This window comes from Sinocyclocheilus anshuiensis, unplaced genomic scaffold (genome assembly GCF_001515605.1).
Source record: "Sinocyclocheilus anshuiensis isolate Anshui unplaced genomic scaffold, SAMN03320099.WGS_v1.1 scaffold322, whole genome shotgun sequence".
Taxonomy (NCBI): domain Eukaryota; kingdom Metazoa; phylum Chordata; class Actinopteri; order Cypriniformes; family Cyprinidae; genus Sinocyclocheilus; species Sinocyclocheilus anshuiensis.
Genome location: NW_015542366.1, coordinates 1,220,961 through 1,247,210, shown reverse-complemented (window position 1 = coordinate 1,247,210; position 26,250 = coordinate 1,220,961). Strand labels below are relative to the sequence as shown.

Below are 26,250 nucleotides of genomic sequence, written 5' to 3'. Positions count from 1 at the left end.
GATTCTGTCTTCTAACGATTCTAATGGATTCACAAGTTTCAAAACCAATGTTCTAAAGCAGCGATTCTCAATCCTGTTCCTCGCATCGCCCTGCTCTGCACACGCTCTGCATCTCTCTCTCTCTCTCTCTCATTCAGATCGTCAGATCAGCTCCAACAAACTGTTCCATTTATACACTTATTTTCACATAGCTATGAGAAGCATTATACATGGACGTGCGTACGTTTGCTGTGCTGTATTAAAGCTTTAATCAGAATAAAACCATATATTAAAAGCTAACAGAAGCAGTAGCATTTACAAACAACAGCGTATCTAAAAGTATGGGACAACAACAAACAAACATACCATTAAGAGCAGTGCTTGCACAGGTTCTGCGCGATCCTCTTCATTAATATTCTCTGCGTCTCAATCGGGCTCAAATTGATAAGCAATATAGAGGACGTCATTGTTTACAATACAACCGGAGCACATTCTGAGCTTGAGGGGCGGGATGTTCAGAAGCGCTGTAGAGGCGGTTTAGCCAATCACAACACACTGAGCCAGCTGACCAATCTCAGCCCACGCGTATTTCTGAGGGAGAGGCTTCATAAAAACAGAAAATAATCGAGGCATTTGTTAGAGAAGGGACAGATAGGTGAGGAATAAAGGTAAATTATGTGAAAAAGAATGCGTTTTTTTTTAAACGAAGCATTAACACGTGTTAGACTGCACCCATAAACACAATCAAGCCTAGAAAAACCCAGTGAACCACCCCTTAAAAATTAACCAGTTTTCTCCAACAGTTAAAATTATCGGATGCTAACTTTGTCTTCTATTATGTGCAACACAAACACCTCTGCTAAAACCTCAGAAAAAGTAGTCTGGGGTTTCATGACCCTTTAATAAAGAAGATGCGATCAGATGCGTTCGGCTAAATAGTAGTTCACTTTTGGAGTAGCTGTAGCTGAAATATGACCAGAAAAAAAAACTTATACAAACATTATAGAAAAACATATTCCGATCCGTATATGACAGCGGTCCAAAAAAGATAAACTTACCGCGGTGTTTTGTGGAGAAAATGCTCTCAACGTCAATTCCGTCACACCTGTTGAGCGCTGTGGCGATTGGATGAAATCATTTGGAGGGCGTTCCTTCTCATAAATAATGTGGAATCCTGCTCAGAATCGAATGTATTTCATTTCCTCGCGATTCTTCATGTCAATACGGCACATTCTTAATGCTGCTTCAAATTTAATTTAGAACGAAAATAACGTTTTGTTTAGAACGAAACAAAACTAAAGTTACTGAAATTTTAGAACTAAATATGTACTTTGAAATATAAAACACTTTCCCCAAAAAAAGTCATTTCATAAAATGATTCCATTGTTTCAAGAATGAGCCACGCTTATTCGTTAACATTGCAAAATAAAAGTGTTTTCATGTGTTTCATTTAGTCTGCGAAACGCTTTTAAAACTGATATAAGGCTCTTAGTAAAATTGGAACTCCTCTTTACATGGTCTCCATAACGTTTGTCAGTTATCATATTAAGAATGTAATTTTGCTGAAAGGTAGGCTATCAAATATAGATCTACTACAATTTTGCTATGAGTATGTGATCGAATGAATTTGCGGTCTTCGCTGCATTTTGTACAGAAATTGCCAAGAGGGTCTAGCTGCAGCCTTGCACTTGCACTTCAAACAAAAAGTAATAAAAAATAGAGCAAGTGTCTGAGAATGCAAGCCTGAGAATGCACGTCTGAGAGTGCAAGTGCAAGGCTGCAGCCAGACCCTTCTCGAAATTGCTCGTCTTTGACTGTCCCCTTGTGGCCAGTAGTTAGAAGAACATGTAGGTAAAATCTGCACAGTGCAAACTTCACTAGCGCTGTTCTGCTTATTCTCGTTGTATAGAGATTACAGATTTGTTTAATTTACACAGAATAGTGCCTTAGATAACAGCAGCATCTTCTCGTTGGCAAATGCTTTTAATTTAATATTGATAAGTTAATGTGTTGTAAATAAAATGCACTGATGAATTATAAGAATAGTAGTGCATCTTGATTTATAATTTTTTAATCTGGTTGAACTGAATAAACTCTAATGCGTTCATGGAGACAGCTGGAAATCCAGCCAATGGCACATTACAATAAGCAAGTTGTAGCTATGAACTAACATTCCTGCATCATGAATAGAGAACATTCTGCAGCCTTTCTAATATTTTTGAGGTGGATTTTAGAAATGTAGTCTTGAATATCCAGACTTTTGACTAATGGCATAAAGTCTGGTCCACACTGAATCTTTGATCCACTCACTTAGACAGGAACAGACCATCAAACATAAAAGTTTTAAAGCTGCAATAAGTTTTGTGAATTCCACCCTGTATAGGTAAATGATTTGAAGCTTCTCCTGGATGTCGTCCAAGAAGCTGAGGCAGCTGATTGCGCATTTCCAAGTTTTTTCTAAAGTTATGTATTCCTTTTTTTTTTTTTTTGCCTGAGAGTAAATTCAATAGCTGCTACACTATAATAGTATATAGCAGGTTTCATCAGATTTTGTTTTCTTGTTAATCTAGTCACAGCACCAAACACCTCGGTTCAATCTTGTTTTTTTTTTCTAACATATGCTGACCTTGCAACCTTCAAGTGCTCAACCATAACTGGTAAGTTTTTTTTCCTCCATCTGCACTCCATTTTCCTTGCCTCTGTCATTGGTGTGTTAATGTTAACTAATGAAGCACTTTTGAAAAGGTTTAGTTTTGTTCCAGAGATGGTTCTTAAAAAATTTGTGTAAATATATACATTCAAGCAACATATCACTAATATTTTTTTCTTTTATAATAGATGTTTTACCAGTGCCTATTTGCTTGAAATGGTGAAAAGACTATTTTTTTCTTGTATGTTGCCTTGCACATCGGGACAGTCGCTAATAAAGGCCTTGGGACAGTGGCATTGTTGTGGTGCCAACAGCTGCTCAATTTTCCTGGAACTCAGGGATTCATTAGTCACGTAGCTTATAGCCATGTGGCAGAACTCATATCCAATACTTCCAGAGAACCAAGGAACTGGCATTAAGATGAACTGGAACGCAAACGGATAACTTAACTTTTCTTGTGACATTCCCTTCCAGTTATTAGACTGAAACTGCAAATCAACTGATAAAAATTCAAAGTAAGTGATAAATCAAAAGGTAAGCAAACATGCAGATAATTAAAAGCATATATCAGTGATGAAACAAAAAGAATCGCACTTTGACTATACATTAGATTCATGCATGAACAGTTTGAAATATTTCTAACAGGGTCTTGTATAATGTCATTCAATAATTCACACTGTAGTTTCAACAAATAATAAAAAAAGACCTTTTTAAATATATCAATACTTTTATTGAGTGTCATTTTGGAGTGTCTGGGTACCAGACAAAAAACATTTCAAAACCTTTAACACCTCAGCTTTCCTGTCCTGTAGCTAACCGGGACCTATATTGGAACATCTGTGCAACGTAATGAATATCTTTTTATTAAAAAAAAAATGTTAAAAAAAAGAGAGAGAAATTCAAAAACAATACTTAACTCTGAACATTCTGCACAAGGAAAATACAATTTCAAGCACAACCTAAGTCTGATAGTTCCCTCCTTATTGTAAAATAAAGTTGAAACAAATAGTGTATGTGTCTGTATGCACTGATGATTATTTGTATTTCCATTTGCATTAGACAACCTATTTGAATTCCCTACAATTCCTAACACAAAGGGCAAGACTAAACCAGTGGTCTGCACATAGTTAACAATTTTGTAACTGTTACAAATCTCCTGTCATACTTCCGTTGGCCACGTCCTTCTGTACCATCTCACCCTTGTTTGGAATTATCTTAGGATGACGCAGGGTTAATGACGTCAGTGCACTGCGGATCACAGAAAGGACCGAAGCGGCCGTACACATCTTTGGCCCTGACGGCAAAATAATATGTCGATCCCGAGACAAACTGGGTCAAGGTGCATGCCATGGGCAGCGGCAGCGCCTTCACCTCCCCGATCTTCTTCCACAGTGACTGAGCCGATGCACCAGTGCCCGATGCTGCCCCCTGGTGGTCCTGGTGATAGGCGTACAGGTGATAGGTATCTACAGCGGCGCAGTTGCGGTCAGTTTCTGCAACACACCAGGATAGGACGATCCCGTTTTGGCTCTGGACACGGGCCAGTTTAAGTTGGGGCTGCTGCGGAGGGGATGTGTGGGCGGCCTCGGGTGGGAGACGTGCCGGTGGCGATGGTGCCAGTGGTAATGGTGGAAGAGTGGTGGAAGAAGAGGAGCTTGGACGGGATGGAGAATCCTGAGAGAACAATGAGTGAAGGTAAGAAAGACTACAGGAGGCACTATATGTTAAAAACACAAATAAAATGTTAAAATTATGGCCTTTGTATCTTCTTTACATTTTTATGGACACACACTTACCACAGAGGAACGTTGAGCTGATCGAGCTCCTGAACCAGGAAAAATATAAAACATGTCAGCATACAGCTCTAAATTTTATAACTACAGGCAACAAGTAGAATAACATGAGAGAGGGGGGAAAAAAGGTGTACTTTTCACTCACCAGCATTAGTGGTAGAGCTGACTAAAGGAGGCGGCCCAGATGCACGCTGGGTAGTGATGGGGGAAACAGTGGCTTTCTGGACTCCAGTCACTGCACAGCATCCACAAAAAGAGAAAAGTATTAGTATAACAGTTCTCATAACTAGGATGAGAAAAATTAGCAGTGAGACTTAATTCGAATATTGGGTTGAACTTGATCCTCAAGTCATTGTTTAGATAATTTTTTTACAAAAATCTAGTGATTTCAATAGGAATCCGCACAATCTGGAGCTTCGTGTGAGGGTGAAAGCTCACCAACAGAACGCTCTTGTTTTTAAAATGACTTTTGTGTGAGCTGTGCTTCTTCATACATCATTACACTATTAACAACAAACAATTAACTCATTTTTTTTTTACCTGTAAAATTTCACTAATGTGATTGCACCTTACAATACAGAAATAAAGAGCAGCTGTGTTTTACCTTGAACATCGTCATCATCTTCAGTCAGATCTATCACAGAACCTTTGGGACGCCCGGTCTGTAGAGAGAGGAATAAAATTTAGAATAAAACTGGAAAAACAAAACTGACAAAAGTGGTATTTGCAATAACATTTTAAACATCACATTGCTTACCTGAGAGGGTGTTTTCGGTGTTGAGGCCTGATTATCTGTTAAACATTAAAGATTAATGAGATGACATTATGAAACAGCCCATAACATTTTTAAATATGCATTACATAATACTATATAATAAATAAAAGCAGTGTGAGAATAATTATTTTTAATTAATTAATATACATAACTAAGAGAGACAGCAAGTTTTATAGTCACAACAATAATCAAGATGCTCCGAATTCTCAAAAACTAAAATAATGAAAACATACTGCTACATTTAATCACCATTTCAATATATTTAATTAATACTGTATTATTCCAAGCTTTAAATAATCATTCATTTTGTGTTATATCCCTCAATGGGAAAAAAACTAAAAATTACAAAACAGAATAAAGCACTTTGTTTTGGCCACACTTTATTTTAAGGTCCAATTCTCGCTATTAAGAAACCATTGACTTTTGCTTCAATAAACTCCTAATTTGCTGATTAATAGCTGGTAAGTTTAGGTATTGGGTAGGATTAGGGATGTAGAATATGGTCATGTAGAATAAATGCTTTATAAGTACTAATAAACAGCCAATATGTTATTAATAGGCATGCTAATAAGCAACTAGTAAATAGTGAGAATTGGTCCCTGTACTAAAGTGTTATCGCACTTTCCATTTAGCAGATATTATTAAAAAAAAGTGCCCGCATGATAGACATTCTCTCATACCTGTCTTTGAGGCCAGTGCGGAAGCCGATGGTGGACCAGCTGCAGCTGCTGCTGATCCTGTCGCCGCAGCTCCTGTGGTTCCTGGAGAAGAGGCTGCTGTAGACACTCCCACGACAGCAGCACACTGCGTAGGTGTTCGAGCTGTTGTCACGGATATCCCTGTGCTGGGTGAACTAACAGTCCCTGTGCCACCCGGATACACGGCTCTCGCTAACGATACCGCCGGAGCTGACGATGTCGAGGAAGATGAAACAACATTGCCTGCTGGCTTTTGAAGGATGAAGGTGGTGGCAGGTGTAGTCATCTTTGCCTTATTGTTGCTACTAACCGTAGATAATGACGACACCGGTATTAAACCGACACCACCAGCAGTACTAACCAATGCCCCACTTTGCCCATTTGCCATCGCTAAAGGCAGCTGAATCAAAAGCGGCTGAATAGACACTGACTGACCCCCTGATGTTGCTGGGGTGCTAGTCATGACCCCTGTACTGGGTCCAGTCTTAAGTAGTAGGGTGCCTGTCTGAGACTGGCCAGGCAAAGAGGTGGATGAGGGAGTGGAGCTTGTAGTTGTGGAGATGATCTGTAGAATGGGTGCAGGAGAAACTAGTGCGGAGGAGGTTGGTGTAGTCGGTGTGGACAGAGGTTTGGGCTGGGCTGGGATTGCTGAGGGGCGAAGGAAGAAAAAGAGTAATTATTCTAATCATTTGAGTTAAAAAAAAAAAAAAAAAAGCATTAGAATGACAACTAGAATTAATAATGGTTGTAAGCATTTTGTAAAGCTCACCAGGTGTATTAGAACCAGCGGGTGCACTGGACAGTTTGGAATCCATCATGGTTTTAACAGTACTGTAAAGGAAGAGAAATGGTAGGGAAACATTACAATAATGGCAATAACACAAGCATTTCAAATATTATTTACAAAAGCTTTTTGAATAAAGCGCAGCACTAATATGTGCAGTTTTTCCAAATTAGTCTGTGGCCAAAAGGGCGTCTAGAAGGCATTTGTGGCTAGCTAGCTCTTTGTTCAGCCATTGTGGAAAAAAGATGGTGAACTGTCTAGATGTTGGCAAGTTTTAAGAGCAATTCACAGAAAATGCATTCTTCTGTGTTGCTTTTCCATTGATTTTCTATATAAACTTACACTAGATACACATTTTTGACCACTGAACGTGCGTCTTATTTTTATTTGATTAATTTTGAAAAAAACAAATTACTGCAATGGTCTTGGAATGGAGGAAGGATGGCATGATCTTGTGAAGATGAATAGAGGTCGATGTGTCATATGTTTACCGTTGCGGGGTAGTCATGTTGGTTGCATTGTTGGCCTGAGCAGCAGCGGAGGCAGCATGAGCCTGATTAACAGGAAACAAAGTGCATTTTAAGTTAGAAGAGAACTAATCATTCAAAAGCACATTTTGCTTGCAATCAATCAGTGAAAAGGGTATTATATTTATGGATAAGGACCATTATTGGCTTACATCCTTATCCCATGACTCCCTAGGGCTGGACGATATGGCCAAAATTGATATCACGATATATTTCTTAATTTCGGTTGATACGATATAATTCCGATATCGATATGAACACTATTTATCTGAAATAGAAATCTTTTTTAACATTATAAATGCCTTTATCATCACTTTTGATCAATTTTAAGCATTCTTGCTAAATAAAAGTATTAATATCTATAATTTCTTTCCCAAAAAAATAATAAAAATTATACTGAATGGAATAGTGTATAATGTTACAAAAGCTTTTTATTTCAGATAAATGCTGATCTTTGGATCTTTCTATTCATCAAAGAATCCTGAAAAAAAAATGTACTCAACTGTTTTAAATATTGATAATCAGCAAATCAGCATATTAGAATGATTTCTGAAGGATCATGTGACACTGAAGACTGGAGTAATGATGCTGAAAATTTAGCTATGTATGATCACAGGAATAAATTACATTTTAAAATCTATTCAAATAGAAAGCAATTTTAAATAGTAAAAATATTTCAACATTTTACTGTTTTTGCTGTACTTTGGATCAAATAAATGCAGCCTTGGTGAGCAGAAGAGAATTCTTAAAAAAAAAAAAAAACAACATTAAAAATCTTACCGTTCAAAAACTTTTGACTGGTAGTGTAGGCTGATTATTCTTATAGATTGAAACAAATGTGCTTCAGCCAGAAAAAAAGGGTATGAAAAGTGAACATTAAAAATCTTACTGTTCAAAAACTTTTGACTGGTAGTGTAGGCTGATTATTCTTATAGATTGAAACAAATGTGCTTCAGCCAGAAAAAAGGGTATGAAAAGTGCTCAGAGTCACTGCAGAAAACAAAAAAATTGAACGACAACAAAAACTGGAAACGTTGCTGGAGACGGGCTTATTTAAAATGAAAACTCATTCTCTGCCAGCGGGAGGCGCTTTTAGAGTGATAAAACTAGCGGTTTCTCCAGTAATGGCTGTAATCAAAGCAGCTCCGCTCATGAAAGCTACTTTATCAGATCAAATGAAAATGCCATCGAAACTTTTCTGAAGACAGTCAGTTCCCTTCAGAGATACATTCATATAAAACACCCTCGCCGTGTTATGATTTTGAAACGTGCAGTGCTCATGTTTATTCAACGAAGTCAAACGGCACAAATAAATCAATGTATGGGAAACTGGTCATGTATATCGAAATATCGGAAATGTGTTTAAAAATCATATCACCGTTATTGAAAAAAAAATTATATCGCGATACATATTGATATTGAATTATTGTCCAGCCCTATGACTCCCATAATGTTTTTCACCAAACCACTTTGACCAAATCAGGCAATAACTACATTTTTTAGCAGTGATTCCCACTCTTACCTCTTGAGTTCTCTTTGAGTTCTCCGAGGCCTGATTAGCAGCACCAAACTTTTTGGCCAGCCGGGAAATCTTGGCCTAAAATGACAACACAGTTTTATTGATGTTAAGTATCAAGTTTCAGAGTTCCCTTTTAATTGTTTTTATTGGATGTACAATACCATTAATTCTTGTATTTGAAAACTTCAAAACTCACCTGTAGTATGTTAAAATGCTGCACCGTATTCTGTTGTTTGTTTGCATTGTCAATCTTCTCCACTCTCTCTTTCAGCTCTTTTATGCTTCGGTCAAATACAGTCAACTGCAGCACCCGTAACCGTTCCTCAACTAACTGCTGTACCATCTAATAGGAAAAGAGACAGAAAAAGATTATTACTACTTATATCTGATAGCCTGGAAAGTCCTGGAAATCATGCTAAATTTTCTCTTTTCTTACAGAAGACTTTTGGATGTCTATCATGAATGTTATCTACCAATATCCATTATTACAGACAATTTCCTAAATTCTCCCCGAAACTCAGAATTATAGGGTTAGTTCACCCATAGAGGAAAATTCTGACAAGTGAGAACCAATGCGTTTTGTTCTCAGTTTACCATATGCTTATAAAAGCCTAAATTAAAAGCAACCGTGTCTCTCCAGAACACGTTTATTTGTGTTCCAAAGATGAGTAAACATTTTCAAAATATATTCTTTTATGTTCAAGAGAAGAATACAGGTTTGGAACGACAAGGAGTAAATTATTACATTTTTTTTTTTGTGAACTATCCTTGTAAGATTAATTTACTGTAATCATGCATCTCTGTATCCCATCTTTTTATATGAAAATGTGCTGTTGTACATTATAAGAGACTCCACGCTACAAATGCGAGGCTTCAGGTAAAAAAATAACAAACCTTCTCCAGTTTATGGCGGCTCCCAGCACTGGCTGTGATTTTCAGCTCTAGCTGAGCCTCCAGCTCCTCACCCTCCAGCCTTGCTCGTTTTCCATCTCTCTCCTCCTCAATTTCTTTGTCATCTTCATCTTTCTCCTCAGACAATGATCTCTTTGTACCAGCAGGGGGACTGTTGTCTGCTATCGAGTAGAAGCAGAGGAAGGGTTTAGGCAATTATAGACTTTGGTTCTCAAAATGATCAAACTACACTGAACAAAATTATAAACGCAACACTTTTGTTTTTGCCCCCATTTACACCTGTGCAATAATCATGCTGTCTAATCAGCATCTTGATATGCCACACCTGTGAGGTGGATGGATTATCTCGGCAAAGGAGTAGTGCTCACTAACACAGATTTAGACAGATTTGTGAACAATATTTGAGAGAAATAGGCCTTTTGTGTACATAGAAAAAGTCTTAGATCTTTGAGTTCAGCTCATGAAAAATGGGGGCAAAAACAAAAGTTTTGCGTTTATAATTTTGTTCAGTGTATTTTGAGTCTATAGAATAAGTTTAAAGGCATAGTTCAACCTTCAACAAATTCATTTAATTTACTCTTCCACACTACCAAAATGGTTTGACTTTTTCTACTATAAAACACAAATGATGTGAAAAATGTTGCAGCTTTTTTTGTCCATACAATAAGTCAATGGAGTCAAGTGTTTTTTAAACCACTTTAACTAACGCCAAAAAAAAAAAAGATAAAACGTTCCTCAAAATTTGTGTTCCACTTAAGAAAGCAAGTCATATAAGTTTGGAACAACATGAGGATGAGTAAATGTAAGAATTTTCATTTTTTGAGTAAACCATTCCTCTACTTAATGATTGCAAAATAATTCTCTCAAAATGACTAGTTGATCTCTAATTACCTGAAAGTCTTTTACAAGATTATTTGATTCAAAAAAATTGGAAAGCTCATATTTTACTTGTCTGATTTAAATATTTACATGAGAACATTTTTACAGTCTCCACAAATAAATTGTACAGAAATGCAAGAGTGACAATTAATATCTGACCTCCCTGAAATTATCGACCGACCAGTAGTTTGCAGGCAGGTTGATTTTCTAGACATTCTCACCTCCTGCGTTCTCAGAAGTGCCTTTTTCATCTTTTTGGTCCTCTTTCTCATCATCTTCATTCATCTTCTCCTCACTACTCTCTTTGTTTTCATCTTTGTCTGCTTGGATTTCATCCTCTTCGCTTAAGCACAGAAATCCTTCTTTAACCTCTGGATCACAGTTCAACCCAGAGGGGGAAGCAGAAAGAGAAGAGGAGGAACTTTTATTGCTTGTCTCCTTTTTCTCTTCTGCAGCCACAAGGGGGTCGTCAAGATCCATAGAAGGCGAGGTAGTTTGTGTGTTGGGTGGAGAAGGGGATCGAGAGAGGGTGAAAGATGGAGAAGGGGAACCGCGAGCTGAATCAGGGGCAGGTGACATCAATTCGGCCTCTTTATGATTCAAGTCTTTCTCCTTGACTTTCTCCTTCTCCTTTTCGGTGTGGGCGCCATTCACCAGTGGTGTCTGAGGTCGTGAGGAGGAAGACGAGTAAGAGGCGGAGCAGGAGGTGGTGGTTGTCAAGGTGTTGTGCAGAGCTTCCAGTTGCTGCCGATCGCTCATCTTCATTGTTTTGCGTGCACGAAAGATTTTCTTCTGAGGTTCCTCTGGTACAGCAACTTCCATTTTTACCTGTGGAAAAATGGTGGGAGGATATGGTCAAACAAATGTTTGATATCCTAAACAGGCTAGTTAGCTAAACTCCATCCAGTACTCAACATATTTGATTAATCTGACCAAGTACAAGTGCTTTAACTGAAGTGTGGCCACAAGGTGTCACTGTCACTCATCTAAATGCCATTTCCTGCTGTTCTAGAATTTTCTCTTGGCCTCGATCACAAAAGCTTTCTTTAACTGTAACAAAAAAGTAACCACAACCCTGGACTAAGACTTTGGCTAAACTACTATCTAATAAAATTGTCAAAGTAAAAGTACTAAACTGTTTAGATCTGTTTGCCCACACTATCAGTCTGCGCTGAAGCACCTTTCTGATTAACAAGTCCACAAACCACCTGGAATCTGTTGTGAATGTAGTTGAACCTAACGAAAACCAATAACCTTCCTCAGTTCAACTGACATAACTAGCGAGCTGGTAGGGCCGTAACAGTCAGCAGTGCATGTGATTTCAGAATCCTGAGAGAGCAGACTTTGTGTCCTCCCCCTCAACGTGATTGGTGCAATTCCTAACCAATGAGAGCAGCACTCTACAGAATCTGCTAGCGACAAGAGGAGTTCATTATATAATGCAGATTTTCAAAGCTACTATCAGACTTAACCTAGACTAGTACTTCAGTCTCAAGTGTTAATCACAAAAAGACATTAGTTTGTCTTACCAGGCTTCTGTGATGTCTCGCACTTTCCTGTTCATGGATTTGGAAGCCAGTCGCTTGAGGATCCTAAAAAAATAAAAATTGAAATATTAGGTTTTTAAATTCAGTAAGAAATTATTTTGCACATATTCAAACTCATTTCTGCTGCATGACTTAGATGTGTTTAACTATTAGTTCTTCAACTGAAAACCTGATTCAAACATCCTTCAGTTACTTTTTAAGTACAGCTCCCTCATGTTTTATTTAACAAGTTGTTCTCAAAATGTTATGCAATCATAATAGTTTTAACGTAACACACGAGCACTGACATATTCTTAGTTATCTAGTAATCTAGTCGACATACTTCCTTAGTTCTATGAGTATGACTTACAATCCATGCTGAATCTGCAACCAAATGTTATGACAAAGATCACATATGATAAACTCATTGGAAGAGGAGTAAAAATAACATTCTATATAGTCTATAGAGAGAAACAAAGAACTTGAGCTAAAAAAGAAACCTCATAAAGCTGGCGACATCCTGTAAGTACAAGTAGATAACACTTATTTTAGAAAAGAATCAGTACATCACACAATGTGTGGTACAGAAGTACATTGCGATTTGTTGTTATGATAAGTCCAGGTAATATTAAAACCTATTTGCAAACTAAAAAGACCGAATTTTACAGAAGGACAGGGATTTAAAAACAAATTATGGTATGGTGGTGTTCTCATTCATTGCTCTCAGAGCTAAAAATAGTACACAAAGAATAGCCACCTGGCATAGTTCTTAATTATAAACTCAAGATGTGATGCACGAAAAATAGTCTAGCCTGAAAATAGTGGTACTTTAGCATCAAACGCTAAAACTTTTCTGAAGATGACACCTCTCAGCCAGAACAAACAGATATAAATCAGAATATAGTAAAAATTCAAAATAACTCAATATTTACAATAAGCAGTTTCCTGTATTTTTCAATATTCACATGAATAAGAGTTGAGCAAGTTGCTAGCATTGAAATTAACTTGCTATTAGCATCAAAGCACCTTCCTGGATGCAAACAATTAATCTGTCTTGATTTCATTCTAATGCTTCACATCAACTTTACTTTAGTTATTCTCATCTCAGCTTCTTTGTTTTACTACACATCCCATAAAATATCTTGCAAAGAGCTGCAAGCATAAATCCACAGGACGCCGCATTGCTGCTGCACTGCCACATTAACAATCATCATCCTGGCAGGTGTAAATGACGTGGCTTCTATATTATATACCAAAATCTCATCCTCCTGAACCATTTGCAACACCTGTCAAGAGCCATTCCTCCGAGGTTTGGTATCCATGACAACAACGAAAAAGACTTTTACGTAATTCAATTGAAGGTTTTAGAGCTTTGATTAATTTTCCTTCCTAAACTGCGGAGTCAGGAGCAAGACAGGTGACTAGACTGTACAAGACACAAATGAAGGTGTCAAGTCAGTTGAAGAGAGATAGCAAATTGAGGTGCCATTAGTAACCCATAAGAAAAACAAGTAACATTTTCATATTCCAACATGTCATCAACCCGAAAAGAACAGACAAATGTGACAAAAACTAAACAGTAATAAAATGCATCTCTGTATTCCTCCATCTCCTCAGTTTTATGTCCATAATAAAGGACATTCATTTTATAAAAATGGCTGCTAGCTTCTGGAAAGCTTGTTCTTCTAATGCTGATCACCGCGCACAGCCTCACTGTGGCCCTCCCCCACCCCAACTGTAAACATTAGCGCGGAGGTTCCCACTCGTTGCAAAATGGTCGCCAAAGCTGCGGTGTAAAGCCAGGCTCAGTTCTACATTACTCCTCCTCCTGAGGATCAGACCTGAATCCACAGAATCTGTGGTCACTTTCAACCAAAGCTGATTTCAAAAACAACCTCTTGCAGATTGCCAGTAAAGAACTGTTTGCGAAACAAACACCATACTTCGTCTTGAACACAAGGTACAGGGTCGATACCTGCCTGATAGCTTACCATAGAAATGATTTCAGGTAACCAAAAAAAAAAAAAAAAAGTTAACTAAACTAAAGCAACCATTAAATCTAAAATAATAAAATCACAATCATTCCTAGCAAAAAGCATTAAATATGAAAAGATCGCAAAGAATCACATTCGTTTACGGATTACACGCAATCAGCACTTCCTAGTGCGAAAACCCAAAGCATTAATCAAATTTTCTAGTCGAATGTAAAACGGACGATCCCAATCATGTCAGAATTGCAAAATTCTCACTAGCAGCCAAAACAAACGCAAAAATAAAAATATTCGCAAAAATGTCAACGTCCACAATAATACAAAAAGATGAAAAAACATTTAGAAATCATGTTTAAAAAAAATCCACAAAAAAGTCCATTAATCTTGAGAAACACGATTTAATATGAATGTGAATTTAAAAAAAAAATTGTTTTCAAGAACCAAAACAGCTCGAAAACAACCTTGAGGTGTAGTCTTCAGGAGTAGGCCTTGATTAGTAGTGAGCGCGAAAAAACAGGAGCATGCCTAGTTCCCAACTAGCTCAAAGCACACACAACACAGAAAAGAAGAACAGAGAGAGACAGAGAGAACGGGAGGGGGAAGGGATCTCGCGTGCGGGAGAGGCGGAGCACATTCTTTGTAAGGTGTTGGCTGTAACCAGAAAAAAAACAGTAAAAAAAAACTGTAGCTACACACAATTGTAGCGTTACAACCAACAGGACAGCATTGTATGAAACAAAAGGTCACTTTTTGACTCCTTATGAGACTGCGAGATGATTCATCACCTCATGAAAGCTCACTGATCGACCAGCGGTATTCTAAAACCTAAAGGTGTTCCAAAATATGGCATTCAACCAAAAACCTTTAGAAATCAGAGGAAAATAAAGAATAAAAACCTCAGCAGCAAGAAAGAAAAACTGCCATGTGCTGAAAAGCAAAAACTGCCCCCTCCCCCACTGCTGCAGGCACAGAGAAAACAGGGTGGAAAATTACTGCGATGTGGATCGTACCATTTCAACATAGGAGGGATGTCTTCACATGCACCGCAAGGTGTCGACACAAGAGGGAGCACAGCTAAAATTTATCTGCTTTGCTTTTTAAACATACAATAAGTAATAATTTGCCTATATGGATTTTTCAAATCCATATTTTTCAGTGAATAACTCAGTAGTATTAATCTCTATACAGCACAAACATCTTTTGGCAGCTTTGCACAGAACAGGATAATGAGGTAAAAGGTCAAAAATGCCATCACATACAAATGTAAATAACTTTTGACAACAAAATAAGCTATAGCCACCATCTTCAATATACAATGCCAGACAATTAAGCATGTTTAGCATATCTGATCACTTCTGACTATTCCTTCTTACAAAAAGAGGCGAGTCACATTGAATCACTCACAGCTCATGAGCATTTCACACCTCTGCAGAAATGTGTGAGTAACTTTGTGATTGTGATTAATCACATGAAAACGCATAATTTATTCTGCTTAAATTTAGGATTTTCTTGTGAGCTATTCCCAAAGGCAAGCTGATTAAATGGGAAACAAATCCCAATAATACTCTTTTCATTGTTTTCCTAGTAAAGGGTCATTCGTAAAACTATCCTGAAAACCAGACTAAAAGTCACCCAACTACATTTTATTAGACGTAGCAGCTAGTGTACGTGCTTCGACACATTTAACTCTAGCGTTCATGTAGCCGATGCAAGTTCTAATCCAGCTCGTGACATTTTCTGATCTCCTGTTTTCCCCATCCTTTCCTCTCTCTACTGTGCCTATAAATAAAAGTGACAAGGGCGGCATAAAAAAGCCTACATTCAGTCCATGAGAACAAAGAAAAGGACCTTCATTATCCAAACAAATCAATTCTAGTTCAAATGGCTGATATGTCTACGGTCAATTTCCACACAAGTCTTAAATTAAAAAAGAAAAATATTAGCACAACAGATTTTACAGATCTCGTAAAACCCTTACGACCTTTGTTGCAACTGATTGAGTTCCTAACAGACAGTAAATACTGATGAGTTTCCACATAGTCAAAGGTCCAACACAGTTTCCTAACCAGACGCGACACGATCAATGCGCTCTTCCACATTAATCTGCGCTTCTGTCTTAGCCATGACAAGCGACACTGCATTTCGCCAGTCTCTTGGTTTCCTTTTTTATGCATATTATCGGGTAGCTCCGCCCATTTTCAGAAAAATCTGATGCGACAAATACCTCAAGATCCACAAGGATATTAAGAAAAATGATGCTGTCTGGAAAAGCAGCATGGAAGTCTTGAAAACACAAGGTTTGTGTTCTTAAGAGTCATGACATTCAGCAATAGTGTGCAAATACATTGCGAGGGCAAGAGAATGTGCAAACTGAGAAAACCACATACTAATCTGATTAGACGTGATTGTTGCATTTCAGAGTGGACAGAAAAGATCGTTCGGCATTAAAATCTAGTTGCACAACGCATGTCTCCTGCACAGAGCTTGTCAATGTCCCTTTTGTGTTAACATATTTTGGCGGCATCCACAATCAATAAACATACAAAGGTACACACACACAATGAACCTAATACTTCTCAGGTGCATCCTATGATCTTGAGAGAACGCAAGCACGTCTAGCCAAATCAACTCAAGGAACACCCCCAAGTGTGAATGGAAGGGAAAGAGTTCTTTGCCTCAAATCTACCATGCATGCAAACGTGTTGACTTCCGGTGCACTCGTGGCCTAATGGTTAGAGAGTCAGACTTGTAACCCAAAGGTCACGGGCTCGAGTCTCGGTACCAGCAGAGATTGTAGGTGAGTGGAGTGAATGTACAGTACTCTCTTCTACCTTCAATACCACGACTGAGGTGAGACCCTTGAGCACGGCACCAAACCCCCAACTGCTCCCCGGGTGCTGCAGCAAAAATTGCTGCCCACACACAAAAAGTGTAAAATGGGAAAGAAATTTTACTGGGGGTGAGACTCAGTGAGAACACTCACTTCTCCCCCACTGCTGAAGAATGTGCAGTCATAACAATATAAAAAAAAAAAGACATGGATCGTACGATAACTAAACAGGAATGTGGAGATGCAGAACTTTGAATATAAGGAAGTCTGTGACAGCTTAAAATAATTCTAATCAATTAAATTAATGTAATATTATACCGATGTTCCTAATGTCTGATGAAGGCCTTGAATACGGCGGCAGAACACCAAGATTTTAAATCAGAAAAATCTGAAGCTCTACATTTTTATATGGAGGTGTGGTGCCTTTTCATTAAGAATAGTCACATGGGAATAAAAAAAAAGGAGCATAATACTGCAGCTATGATGAGAACAATAAAGAAACCGTATCCTGTCAGGGTGTAAAATGAGATTCATTCTCTCCATTGTTTTCATTGCTCGCTATGGTTTTGCACTAGCTTGAGCTTTATACTACATATTTTACACTGCTCTCACTTTTCTGGTATTTTGAATTTCTTATTACAGCACTGCTAATATCGTTGGGTACATATAACTATTGGCTTGTTTTCTTTTATTCTAATTAAATGTATTAGCATAAGATTATATAGAATATAATTATATCTTTATTCCACAGTTCCACAATATTTTGTTCACAAGACCCTAGTAGCTATCATTAAAAGTTCATTCGGAAAACTGATTTGATATAGCTTTGAGGGGAAAAAAAACTGCTTTAATGAGGAGACCAAACTACATTTCATAAAGCATTAGTCACACACCTAATGTTCATCCTTTGCTCTTCATTATACTATATTAGCACCAAATAAACTCCCTTCACTAGTGAAAAAGTGGATTTTATTCTTAAAATCACATCATGCCTTAATAGCGATTTCCTGTAGGTTCGCAAGCTGCTAAGAGAATGTAGCGCAAGTACAAGTGCAGACGACTGGCAACGGAATATGTAATATTTACAACAGTGAGTGCCACTGGTGAAATAATAACATTAAAACAACCTAAATCCATCTTAAAACCCTCAATCACAACAACTGTTTGCATAAAAACAGCTTCCTCGAGCAACTACTTTATGCGCAGCCTGCTAATAACAGACACGACTGACAGCAACAGGCTGAAACCAGTTGAGACGAGTTTACACCTCACGGATTTCTCATGTGTCTAAAAACACTTGGGAGGATTCTGGTAAAGCAATTAAACTAATCAGCGGATCAAGCTGTCAATTTTATTTTCTCATAAATGAACTGATTCTCAAGTTTCCTATTTAATCTTTCCTCAGCACTTTCAAAACTGTACTAAAATTGCCGTTCAGATGCGTGAAATGGAAAATATTTCAGGCAATGGAGCCTTAAACTCCTCTAGAATAACAGGAACCAAACTTAGCAGTAAAGTGTGCACACACTGCAGCTACCACTCAGAGCCAGACTTACAGCGACATAGCTTTAAGTGCCCCTCCTCCACTCTGCCATTTTACACTCGCAGCTCTACACTGCAATAACACAAAATGGCCACCAGCTCGGCTTCTGGCAAGCTAAACAACTGCAGTTGTACTATCCACATGATGTAAACCGGAATAGGCGATAAAATTTAAATGAAGTGGCTTGATTTCACAAGCGGTCTCATTTAGCCAACTTGCATAGAGCATGCGTTTGACTCTGTCTGGTTCCAGCAGCTGATTTTTTCACGTAAAAAAAAGGCGGCTTTCAATCCATCCTCATGAAGGTTTCACCAACGATGTCTTCCATCAACCAAGGCTTTGAATCCCACAAAACAATCTGATGTGATAACACAGAGGTGGCCTTGTCTTCTTCTGTGTCTTCTGGGCAGTGTAAGGATTTTTCAATTGACACGTCAGGTGCGTGTTGCTCCTCTGCGCGGTGTTATCATCAGTTTTCTGGTTTTGCTTCATTCTGGTACACTGGAGTTCTTCGCTTTTATAGGTACTCTTCAATCCACGTGTTCCTGGTCTTCGACGACTTGTGCTTGATGAGTCAGTTATAGAACAGCATTCTCTACACATTAATTATGCATGGGTTGGCTAATCTATATATTTTAATTAAGTAGATCTACAAAGTTATACTTCAGAAATTAAAAACATTGATATTATTAACAGAAAAGGCCTGTTAGCTCTACCACAAGGGTGCTCAATCCTACTAAAGATTTACCTTTGTGCAGATTTGGTTTTGAAGATTCTGATTGGTTCCTAAAAAGGACCTGAACCAGCTAATCATGCTCCTCAGGATCCCCTGTAAATTACCACAGGTGAGTTAAAAGAGGGTGGGGCCTAAATTCAGATGAACGGAAAATCTCAGGACCGAGTACCCCAGAACCACAAATAAACAGACTTTTAACACATATGTTAGACACTCATCAATATCATGTTATGTAGCCAAATACGTATTCTCTAAACAAAAAAAAAAACAAAAAAAAAATGCTTTAGCATTTTTCCGCTAATGAAAACAAAAATCGCAATCACTTCTCACTGCAATAAATTACATGTAGATACATTGTGCAATCTAGTAATATAAACCACACATTCACAAAAACATTCGAATGAAAAGAAACAAAAGGACAGGAAGACAGAGAGCTGGGAGCTTACACTGCTATCCTCAAATGCAGGCCACCTTCTGCTTGGAGGAGAAATCTGCAAGCGTGACTAGCCTCCGTGCGATCAAAAGCCTAGCAGTAAGACTGAGCAGAGGTGGGGGAGGGGCAGAGCTAGGGCTGTACCATGGATTTTACAGGGGTGCTATTTTTTATTTATGTTAATAAATACTGAACACACTAATATACAGAGTTTGACACTGATAAATTAACTGTACTAGACTGATAACTCCAAAGGAACTAAACAAGACTGTTCTCTTAGCAATTCAATTTTTCAAGGTTTACTTTTAGATTTGGTTTTTTTTACTAAATTAGCTTAGACAAACAGACATGTTTTGAAACGGAATTGACACTGAAAACTGTTCAAACATACATTAGGTCTCAACATATCAAACTAGCTGAAATTAGTTCTAGAGCACAGTCACACTGCAGTGTAGCTCCACCCTCTCGCTGCAAAGTAACAGCAGAGCAGACAATGGAAAATTACTGGGGAGTATGGATCATACCATTATATGGGCTGAGAGGGGGAGACACTCCTAACAACTTGGACGTTACAACTGTCCGAGTTCCAAACAGACACTCACTACAGGTCATTTCCATCGGAGGTCCAACTAATCAGTGGGTTTTTATGCATGCCAAACAGCAGTGAGGTGTTCCAATCAGAGCCAACTGGGTGCTGAAATATATACACAGTAATTTTTTTTTAAATCTAAAAATACAAATAATTTGTGAAATGAACTTGTAATGCAGCGGTTCTCAAGCGTAGCCCATGATTAGTCGTGACTCAAGCACGTCTAGGCACCTTTCCTCAACGAGCACACAAAGAGTACATGGAGGGGGAAGGGGAGCATTGGTTGGACTCTACCATGTTTGTATTTGTCTTTTATATAAAGATTAGTAAATGTAATAGTATTGTTTTTCTAGTGTAGAAGATAAAATGTTAGAAGATATATATATATATATATACAGTCTGCAAGACCTTGCCATGATTTAACAAGCCAAGACAAACTCTTCAAAATAACTGCAAGCTTTTTATTTAATTGCGCACTGCAAAAAAAGGCACAAAAATATTGATGTATACGATAAAAAAAGCTGTCATATTTAAGTGTGGATAAAAATCATGGATAAAAATACCCTCCCCAATGCTGCATAGCATGCGGTCAAAACTGTAGAAAGTAATAGGCAAGGAATGCACTAGTTCTAAAAAGAGGGGTGTGAAAATTCACGGTCCTTTGCATACAAAAGGAAGAACATGTTAAAACTGCCTACATTTTCATACAATCATGATTTAATTTTAGTGTATTGCTGCATTCACAGATCATAGCTTACATCTAAATGGAGGCATATGCCAACCTGCTTCTCAACAACTAGGAATTTGGCAATTCCTGTGTAGCACTAGCTGTCAGTATTGCTAGTCAGATTGGTAACCACAATAGTTTCAATAATCAGAATCCAGCTTTCAGAGCGAGTTCTGAGCCTATATAGCCATTTCGGTATAGTACAAATTCACAAATGACAAAAATAATTAATTTGAAATCTCAGTAAATTTATGCTTAAATGATAATTCATATCTGTGTTTTGTTCTTCATACGAATTCAGGACACAGTGTATCCAACGTGTTTTTGATTTCTCTAGATGAAGCCCCACATGCTTATTTTACCCTGCATAAGTAGCCACAGATTCTTCTGCACCGCTAATCAGAGGCAGCGACACGTTGCTGCTGAATCTACAGCACTACGGCAGGAAACAATTATAGTTGAGCTGAGTTTTGAGCTCACAATCTGAAGTGAATGTGAAGAGAAAGACCAAGAACTGCAAAATGCAAATACTATAAAGAGACAAAAATCAACATCTTTCTACTGCATGATTCTCGCTGACTGCACTGGAAACATTGCAGTCTGATGTGTGAACGAATTACTATGTGCCGCTTCTTTGTAATGAATCAAACATTTCTGTTTCAAACTTGAGTTATCAGGTTGAATCAGTCTAATGACTCACTCGATGAATTAACATCTGACTGACTTAATGACTCATTGTCAACTCAGAATTAACAGAGAAATGGAATTGACTAAGACTTCACATGACAAACAATAGCAGGTTCTGTGTTGGCATCTCAGTACAAGTAAATGTTACTGGAGCAGATTCCAGCTCACTCACTCACCATTAGCCAGGTTATTACAGTTTACAGTTTGTTTTTTTTTAAGTCAAAACATAAATAAAATCTTTGCCTTTGAAAATTGGCCAGTGGAATTTTAGTTTTAAAAGATATTCATTATCATTATTGCTGTTGGGATATTTTTTTCCCCTAGGGAAACCATGAATAATTTGAACACTGAGAAACTGTGCTGATCTAGCTACAAAAAAAAACATTACTGATTAAATAAACAAAAACACTAACAAACTACGGCAGTGCGCAGTCTAATCTCTACTTTATAGCTTTACTAAAAGCAGCTATTCAGGTCAGTTATATTGTTAGCAATCTAAATCTCTGTTTTTCTTAATATTTACATGGAAATAACAAAATAAATACATAAAAGACTACAGCAATAAGCAACATAAAAAATGTATACCATGTGTAAAAGAAAAGATCTCTTTTTAGAAGATCTCTTTTTGCTAAAGTTTGAGGAAATAAGAGTGCCAGATCTACATTGTGTTTATAAGATTTTGGATAATATTGGTATACATTATTTGTTGGTCTCTTATTTTGCATACTAAAAATTAAATTGTTTATTTTTTATTTTATTTTTGACTTTCAGTATTGTGTGACCAGGGCCGTCCTTAGTGGGGTGCAACTGGTGCAGTCGCACCAGGCCCCACGGCGAACGGACCGAGGGGGAATTCCGCCCCACCCCCACATCGCACCGCGCCCCGTGTCAACTGGCGGGGAACTGGCGGGGGAAGTCGTGGCCTAATGGTTAGAGAGTCGGACTCGTAACCCAAAGGTTGCGGGTTCGAGTCTCGTACCGGCAGGGATTGTAGGTGGGGGGAGTGAATGTACAGTGCTCTCTCCCACCTTCAATACCATGACTGAGGTGCCCTTGAGCAAGGCACCGAACCCCCAAATGCTCCCCGGGCGCCACAGCATAAATGGCTGCCCACTGCTCCGGGTGTGTGTTCACGGTGTGTGTGTGCACTTTGGATGGGTTAAATGCAGAGCACTAATTCCAAGTATGGGTCACCATACTTGGCCACGCGTCACTTTTTTTTTTTTTATAAACTAAGGACGGCCCTGTGTATGACAACTAATATTCTTGGTGGCTCTTTAAGCGTATGTTTAAATTATTAAATTAAGTTAACTATGAGTTGCTTTTAAGAAAAACATCTACATTAATAAATACAAATATTATGTAAATGTGGTAATTGCAAGTGTGCAATATTCAAGTTTATTTTGTATAGCGCTTTTTACGATACAAATCGCTGCAAAGCAACTTTACAGAAAATTCAGTTTCTACAATATTTCGTAGTAGCTTATCAGTGGTGACTGTCAGTTTATGTACATATGGCAGACATGTACGGAAAAATCAATTAAAGACGTAATCAAACAGACGATGAACACTATTAACAGCAATTATTATATGATGCAATCAAACTTATAGCAAAATGATATTGCAATAACAATATATAACAGAAGTTCTTAAATGCATTTTAACCACTATTCAAAACAGATTCCTGAATCTGTATATAACAATGACAGCTGAAAAATCGCTGCAAAATTACTTGCAGTCAACATGAAAAAAACAAGATTTGCCAAGATCCTCGCCAATCCTGACTGAGAAGGAATGGAATATCCCATTTTCTAAATTGCAGGGCAGCACAAACATTAGGAGGAGCTAATCCATGCCAAAAATAAAATGCAAAGTAGTATTAGAGAGCGCTACTAGTGAAATAGGTACCAACATAACCTGAATTCTTCATAAAAATTAACAATTCAATAACTTCCTTTAAGGGGGAAAAAAACAGCTTTCCTCTTGTAATGCTACGGTACGCACAGCCTGCTAATCACAGACGCAACCTGCAGAAACTAGCTGAAACCAGTTCAGACTGGCTTAGCTGCGGGTTGTAGATCTCTCTCATGTGTCGGTCTAAACTGCGTTTCTGCTCAAGCTACCAGATTGAAAAAAAAAAAAAATCAAGCTACCAGATTGAATTTTATATTAAACTAATCTAGATTTTTCTTGTTGTGTGATGAATTACTATGTTCAAAAGCCAACAGAATTATCATACAAGTACATGAAATGAAATATTGAATGGATTAAAGCCTATAAAATCCTTCTAGAATGACTTGAACCAAACACGGCACAACAACAGTAAACCTTGCACACTGCAGCCAGCACTCAGAGCCAGACTTACAGCGAGGTCTCTTTAAGAAACCTTCCCCCACTCTGCCATTTTATGCTCGCAGCTCTGCACTGCAATAACACAACATGGCCACCAGCTCGGCTGCTGTCAAGCTGAAAAGAAAAAAAAAAAAAAAAAACCCGAGGTTGCTCAAATCACAGGAAGAAATTACAAAATTAAAAAAGTGGCCCAGTTTCAGGACTGCTTGATGTAGTGTTTAGCTTGCATGCAGCATGTTCCTTCACATCTGACTCTTCTGGTTCCTCGTGTCAAGGTATGTCCAACAGTTCGTCCACACAGGAGCTGAAATTCTTGCTTTTAAAATTTAGTTTAAATTTTTAATTATGCTAGATTATCAGGGATGTACTGAGGTTGTGTTGGAACACAGTGTGTTCAGACATTCAAGCCTTGTTATCCCACCAAATGACTTCACGTGATAGAGGTGGTCTTTTGTCTTCTGGATAACAAAGATGGTTTCCATTGACATCAGGTGGGGGCTGCTCCTGGGATTCTTCTGAGTTATCAGATCATACTTCAGTCTTCTGGCTTTGCTTCATCCTTCTGCATTGGAGTATTAATGGAACACTTTTAAAGGGTTGTCTCTTCAATCCATGCAGGTGTTCCTCACCTTCAACACCTTGTGCACAGCGAGTGATAGTTATGAAGTAGCAGCAATGTCTCTGGACATTATTATTTGTATTGTATTGTATTGTATTATTATACAAATTTTATATCAATGATTATCACTGCAAGTAGTTTTTTTATTGTTACTTCACTAAAATCTAGTTTTGAGTTTACAGCTAACTGATCCATAGTTAACAATCATTTTAAAGTGATGTGCAGCTTTACCGCTTTTAGTATAGACAAGCTGTAACACAGGGGTGCTCAATTTCACTCAATCCTTTGGTTCCTCAAATCTTGCCCTGGAGGGCCAATGCTCTGCAAAGTTTATTTCCAACCTGATCAAACTCACCTACCTGTGATTTTCTAATGATCCTGAAGACATTGATTAGCATAGTCAGGTCTGTTTGATAATGGATTGAGCTAAACTCTGCAGGAAAGTGGCTCTCGTGGGTCAGATTTGAGGATCCCTGGGCCTAGTCTACTATAGTTTATTTCAGCCTCTAAACAAGCACACAAGGTAGCTAATCAAGGTCCTCAGGATCTTGTAAATTACCAGCAGGTGTGCTAAGGGGGGCTGGACCCAACCGCTGCTGAAAGGAAAAGCTCCAGATGCAAGATTAAGTACACCTGAAACACATCTGCCAAAATCAACTTATTAAAAACCAATCTACTGCTTAAAGTAAATGCTAGCAAAGTCGTAACATAGCTAAACATGCATCATTGGCTAACACTTTCACGCTAACGCTAAATAGCAAGAACCCCACTCACTGCGTTAATATTACATTTAGTTGATTTAACATTTTGTGTAGTTATATAAATACTTTCAGAGAGAAACTAATGAAAAGACAAACATATAAACATGGGCAGGAAGACAGAGAGCTGGGAGCTTACACTGCTATCCTCAAATGCAGGCCACCTTCTGCTTGGAGGAGAAATCTGCAAGCGTGCGATCAAAAGCCTGGCAATAAAACTGAGCAGAGGTGTGGGATGAGCAGAGCTAGGGCTGTACATATGAAAAAATATGAAACCAGCTGAAATTAGTTCTAGAGCACAGTCACACTGCAGTGTAGAGGTCTTCACGGGTCCACTTGGATCCGAAAACCCGCAGTATGTTTATTGGGTGAGGGGTCTGTGACTATTTGTTACTCTAATGAATGATTGATTTGTTAAATCTAATGAAAAATGGTGTGTTTGATTGGTCCAAATGCTACACCGATCAGACCCGAATTCTTTTAAACTATCCCGAATGCGTAGGCTACTTTCACTTTCGTGTTAAGTGAGGAAAGCACATAGAAAAGGAGCATACATTTGTAACCTCGCACACAGAAATCATGTTATAGATATGAGATCCATCAGGAAAATCCAATCGCTTCATTATGCTGCCTGTTCATATAGGGCTTTTCTTTTTTGTGTGCAGAAGCCTTTCGCCGGAGATCAGGTTGCAGACAACACTAGCGAATCCATGAATTAGGCTATCGATTTATTTTTTATCAAACTATCACGTTTATTTTTCAAATCCACTGGTCACAATTGAAAGCCGAGCTCAGAAATACCTTGCATCCATCAGGCAGGCACTAATATAAAGTAACCTAATAATAAATTGAATAAATGTTAAATAAATCAAAGTAGGCTAATGGAGAAGTGGCCAAATCAGTCAACAGGACACCAGGATTTTTCCTGACTGACTGCAGGTCT

General features: G+C 38.1%; 1 protein-coding gene across 6 annotated transcripts in view; it reads right to left on the bottom strand.

The window, feature by feature from the left end:
* Positions 1 to 3,344: 3,344 nt before the first annotated feature.
* LOC107692147 (activating transcription factor 7-interacting protein 1-like) overlaps positions 3,345 to 26,250 on the bottom strand; it is a 44,537-nt gene continuing 21,631 nt past the window's right edge. For 2 of the 6 annotated variants that reach the window (XM_016491084.1, XM_016491086.1), the window contains exons 2-14: positions 12,046 to 12,108; positions 10,738 to 11,344; positions 9,620 to 9,798; positions 8,922 to 9,068; positions 8,729 to 8,803; positions 7,171 to 7,232; positions 6,665 to 6,726; positions 5,878 to 6,543; positions 5,180 to 5,214; positions 5,027 to 5,084; positions 4,568 to 4,657; positions 4,426 to 4,454; positions 3,345 to 4,303 (exon numbers count right to left, since the gene is read on the bottom strand). In XM_016491084.1, the coding sequence (XP_016346570.1) occupies positions 3,845 to 4,303; positions 4,426 to 4,454; positions 4,568 to 4,657; positions 5,027 to 5,084; positions 5,180 to 5,214; positions 5,878 to 6,543; positions 6,665 to 6,726; positions 7,171 to 7,232; positions 8,729 to 8,803; positions 8,922 to 9,068; positions 9,620 to 9,798; positions 10,738 to 11,338 (2,463 nt within the window). In that variant the 5' untranslated portion in view covers positions 11,339 to 11,344; positions 12,046 to 12,108 and the 3' untranslated portion in view covers positions 3,345 to 3,844. Of the gene's footprint in view, positions 4,304 to 4,425; positions 4,455 to 4,567; positions 4,658 to 5,026; positions 5,085 to 5,179; positions 5,215 to 5,877; positions 6,544 to 6,664; positions 6,727 to 7,170; positions 7,233 to 8,728; positions 8,804 to 8,921; positions 9,069 to 9,619; positions 9,799 to 10,737; positions 11,345 to 12,045; positions 12,109 to 19,154; positions 19,236 to 19,588; positions 19,666 to 24,908; positions 25,020 to 26,250 lie in introns of those variants that run through there. The other 4 variants (XM_016491083.1, XM_016491085.1, XM_016491081.1 and 1 more) reach the window with 4 other exon arrangements.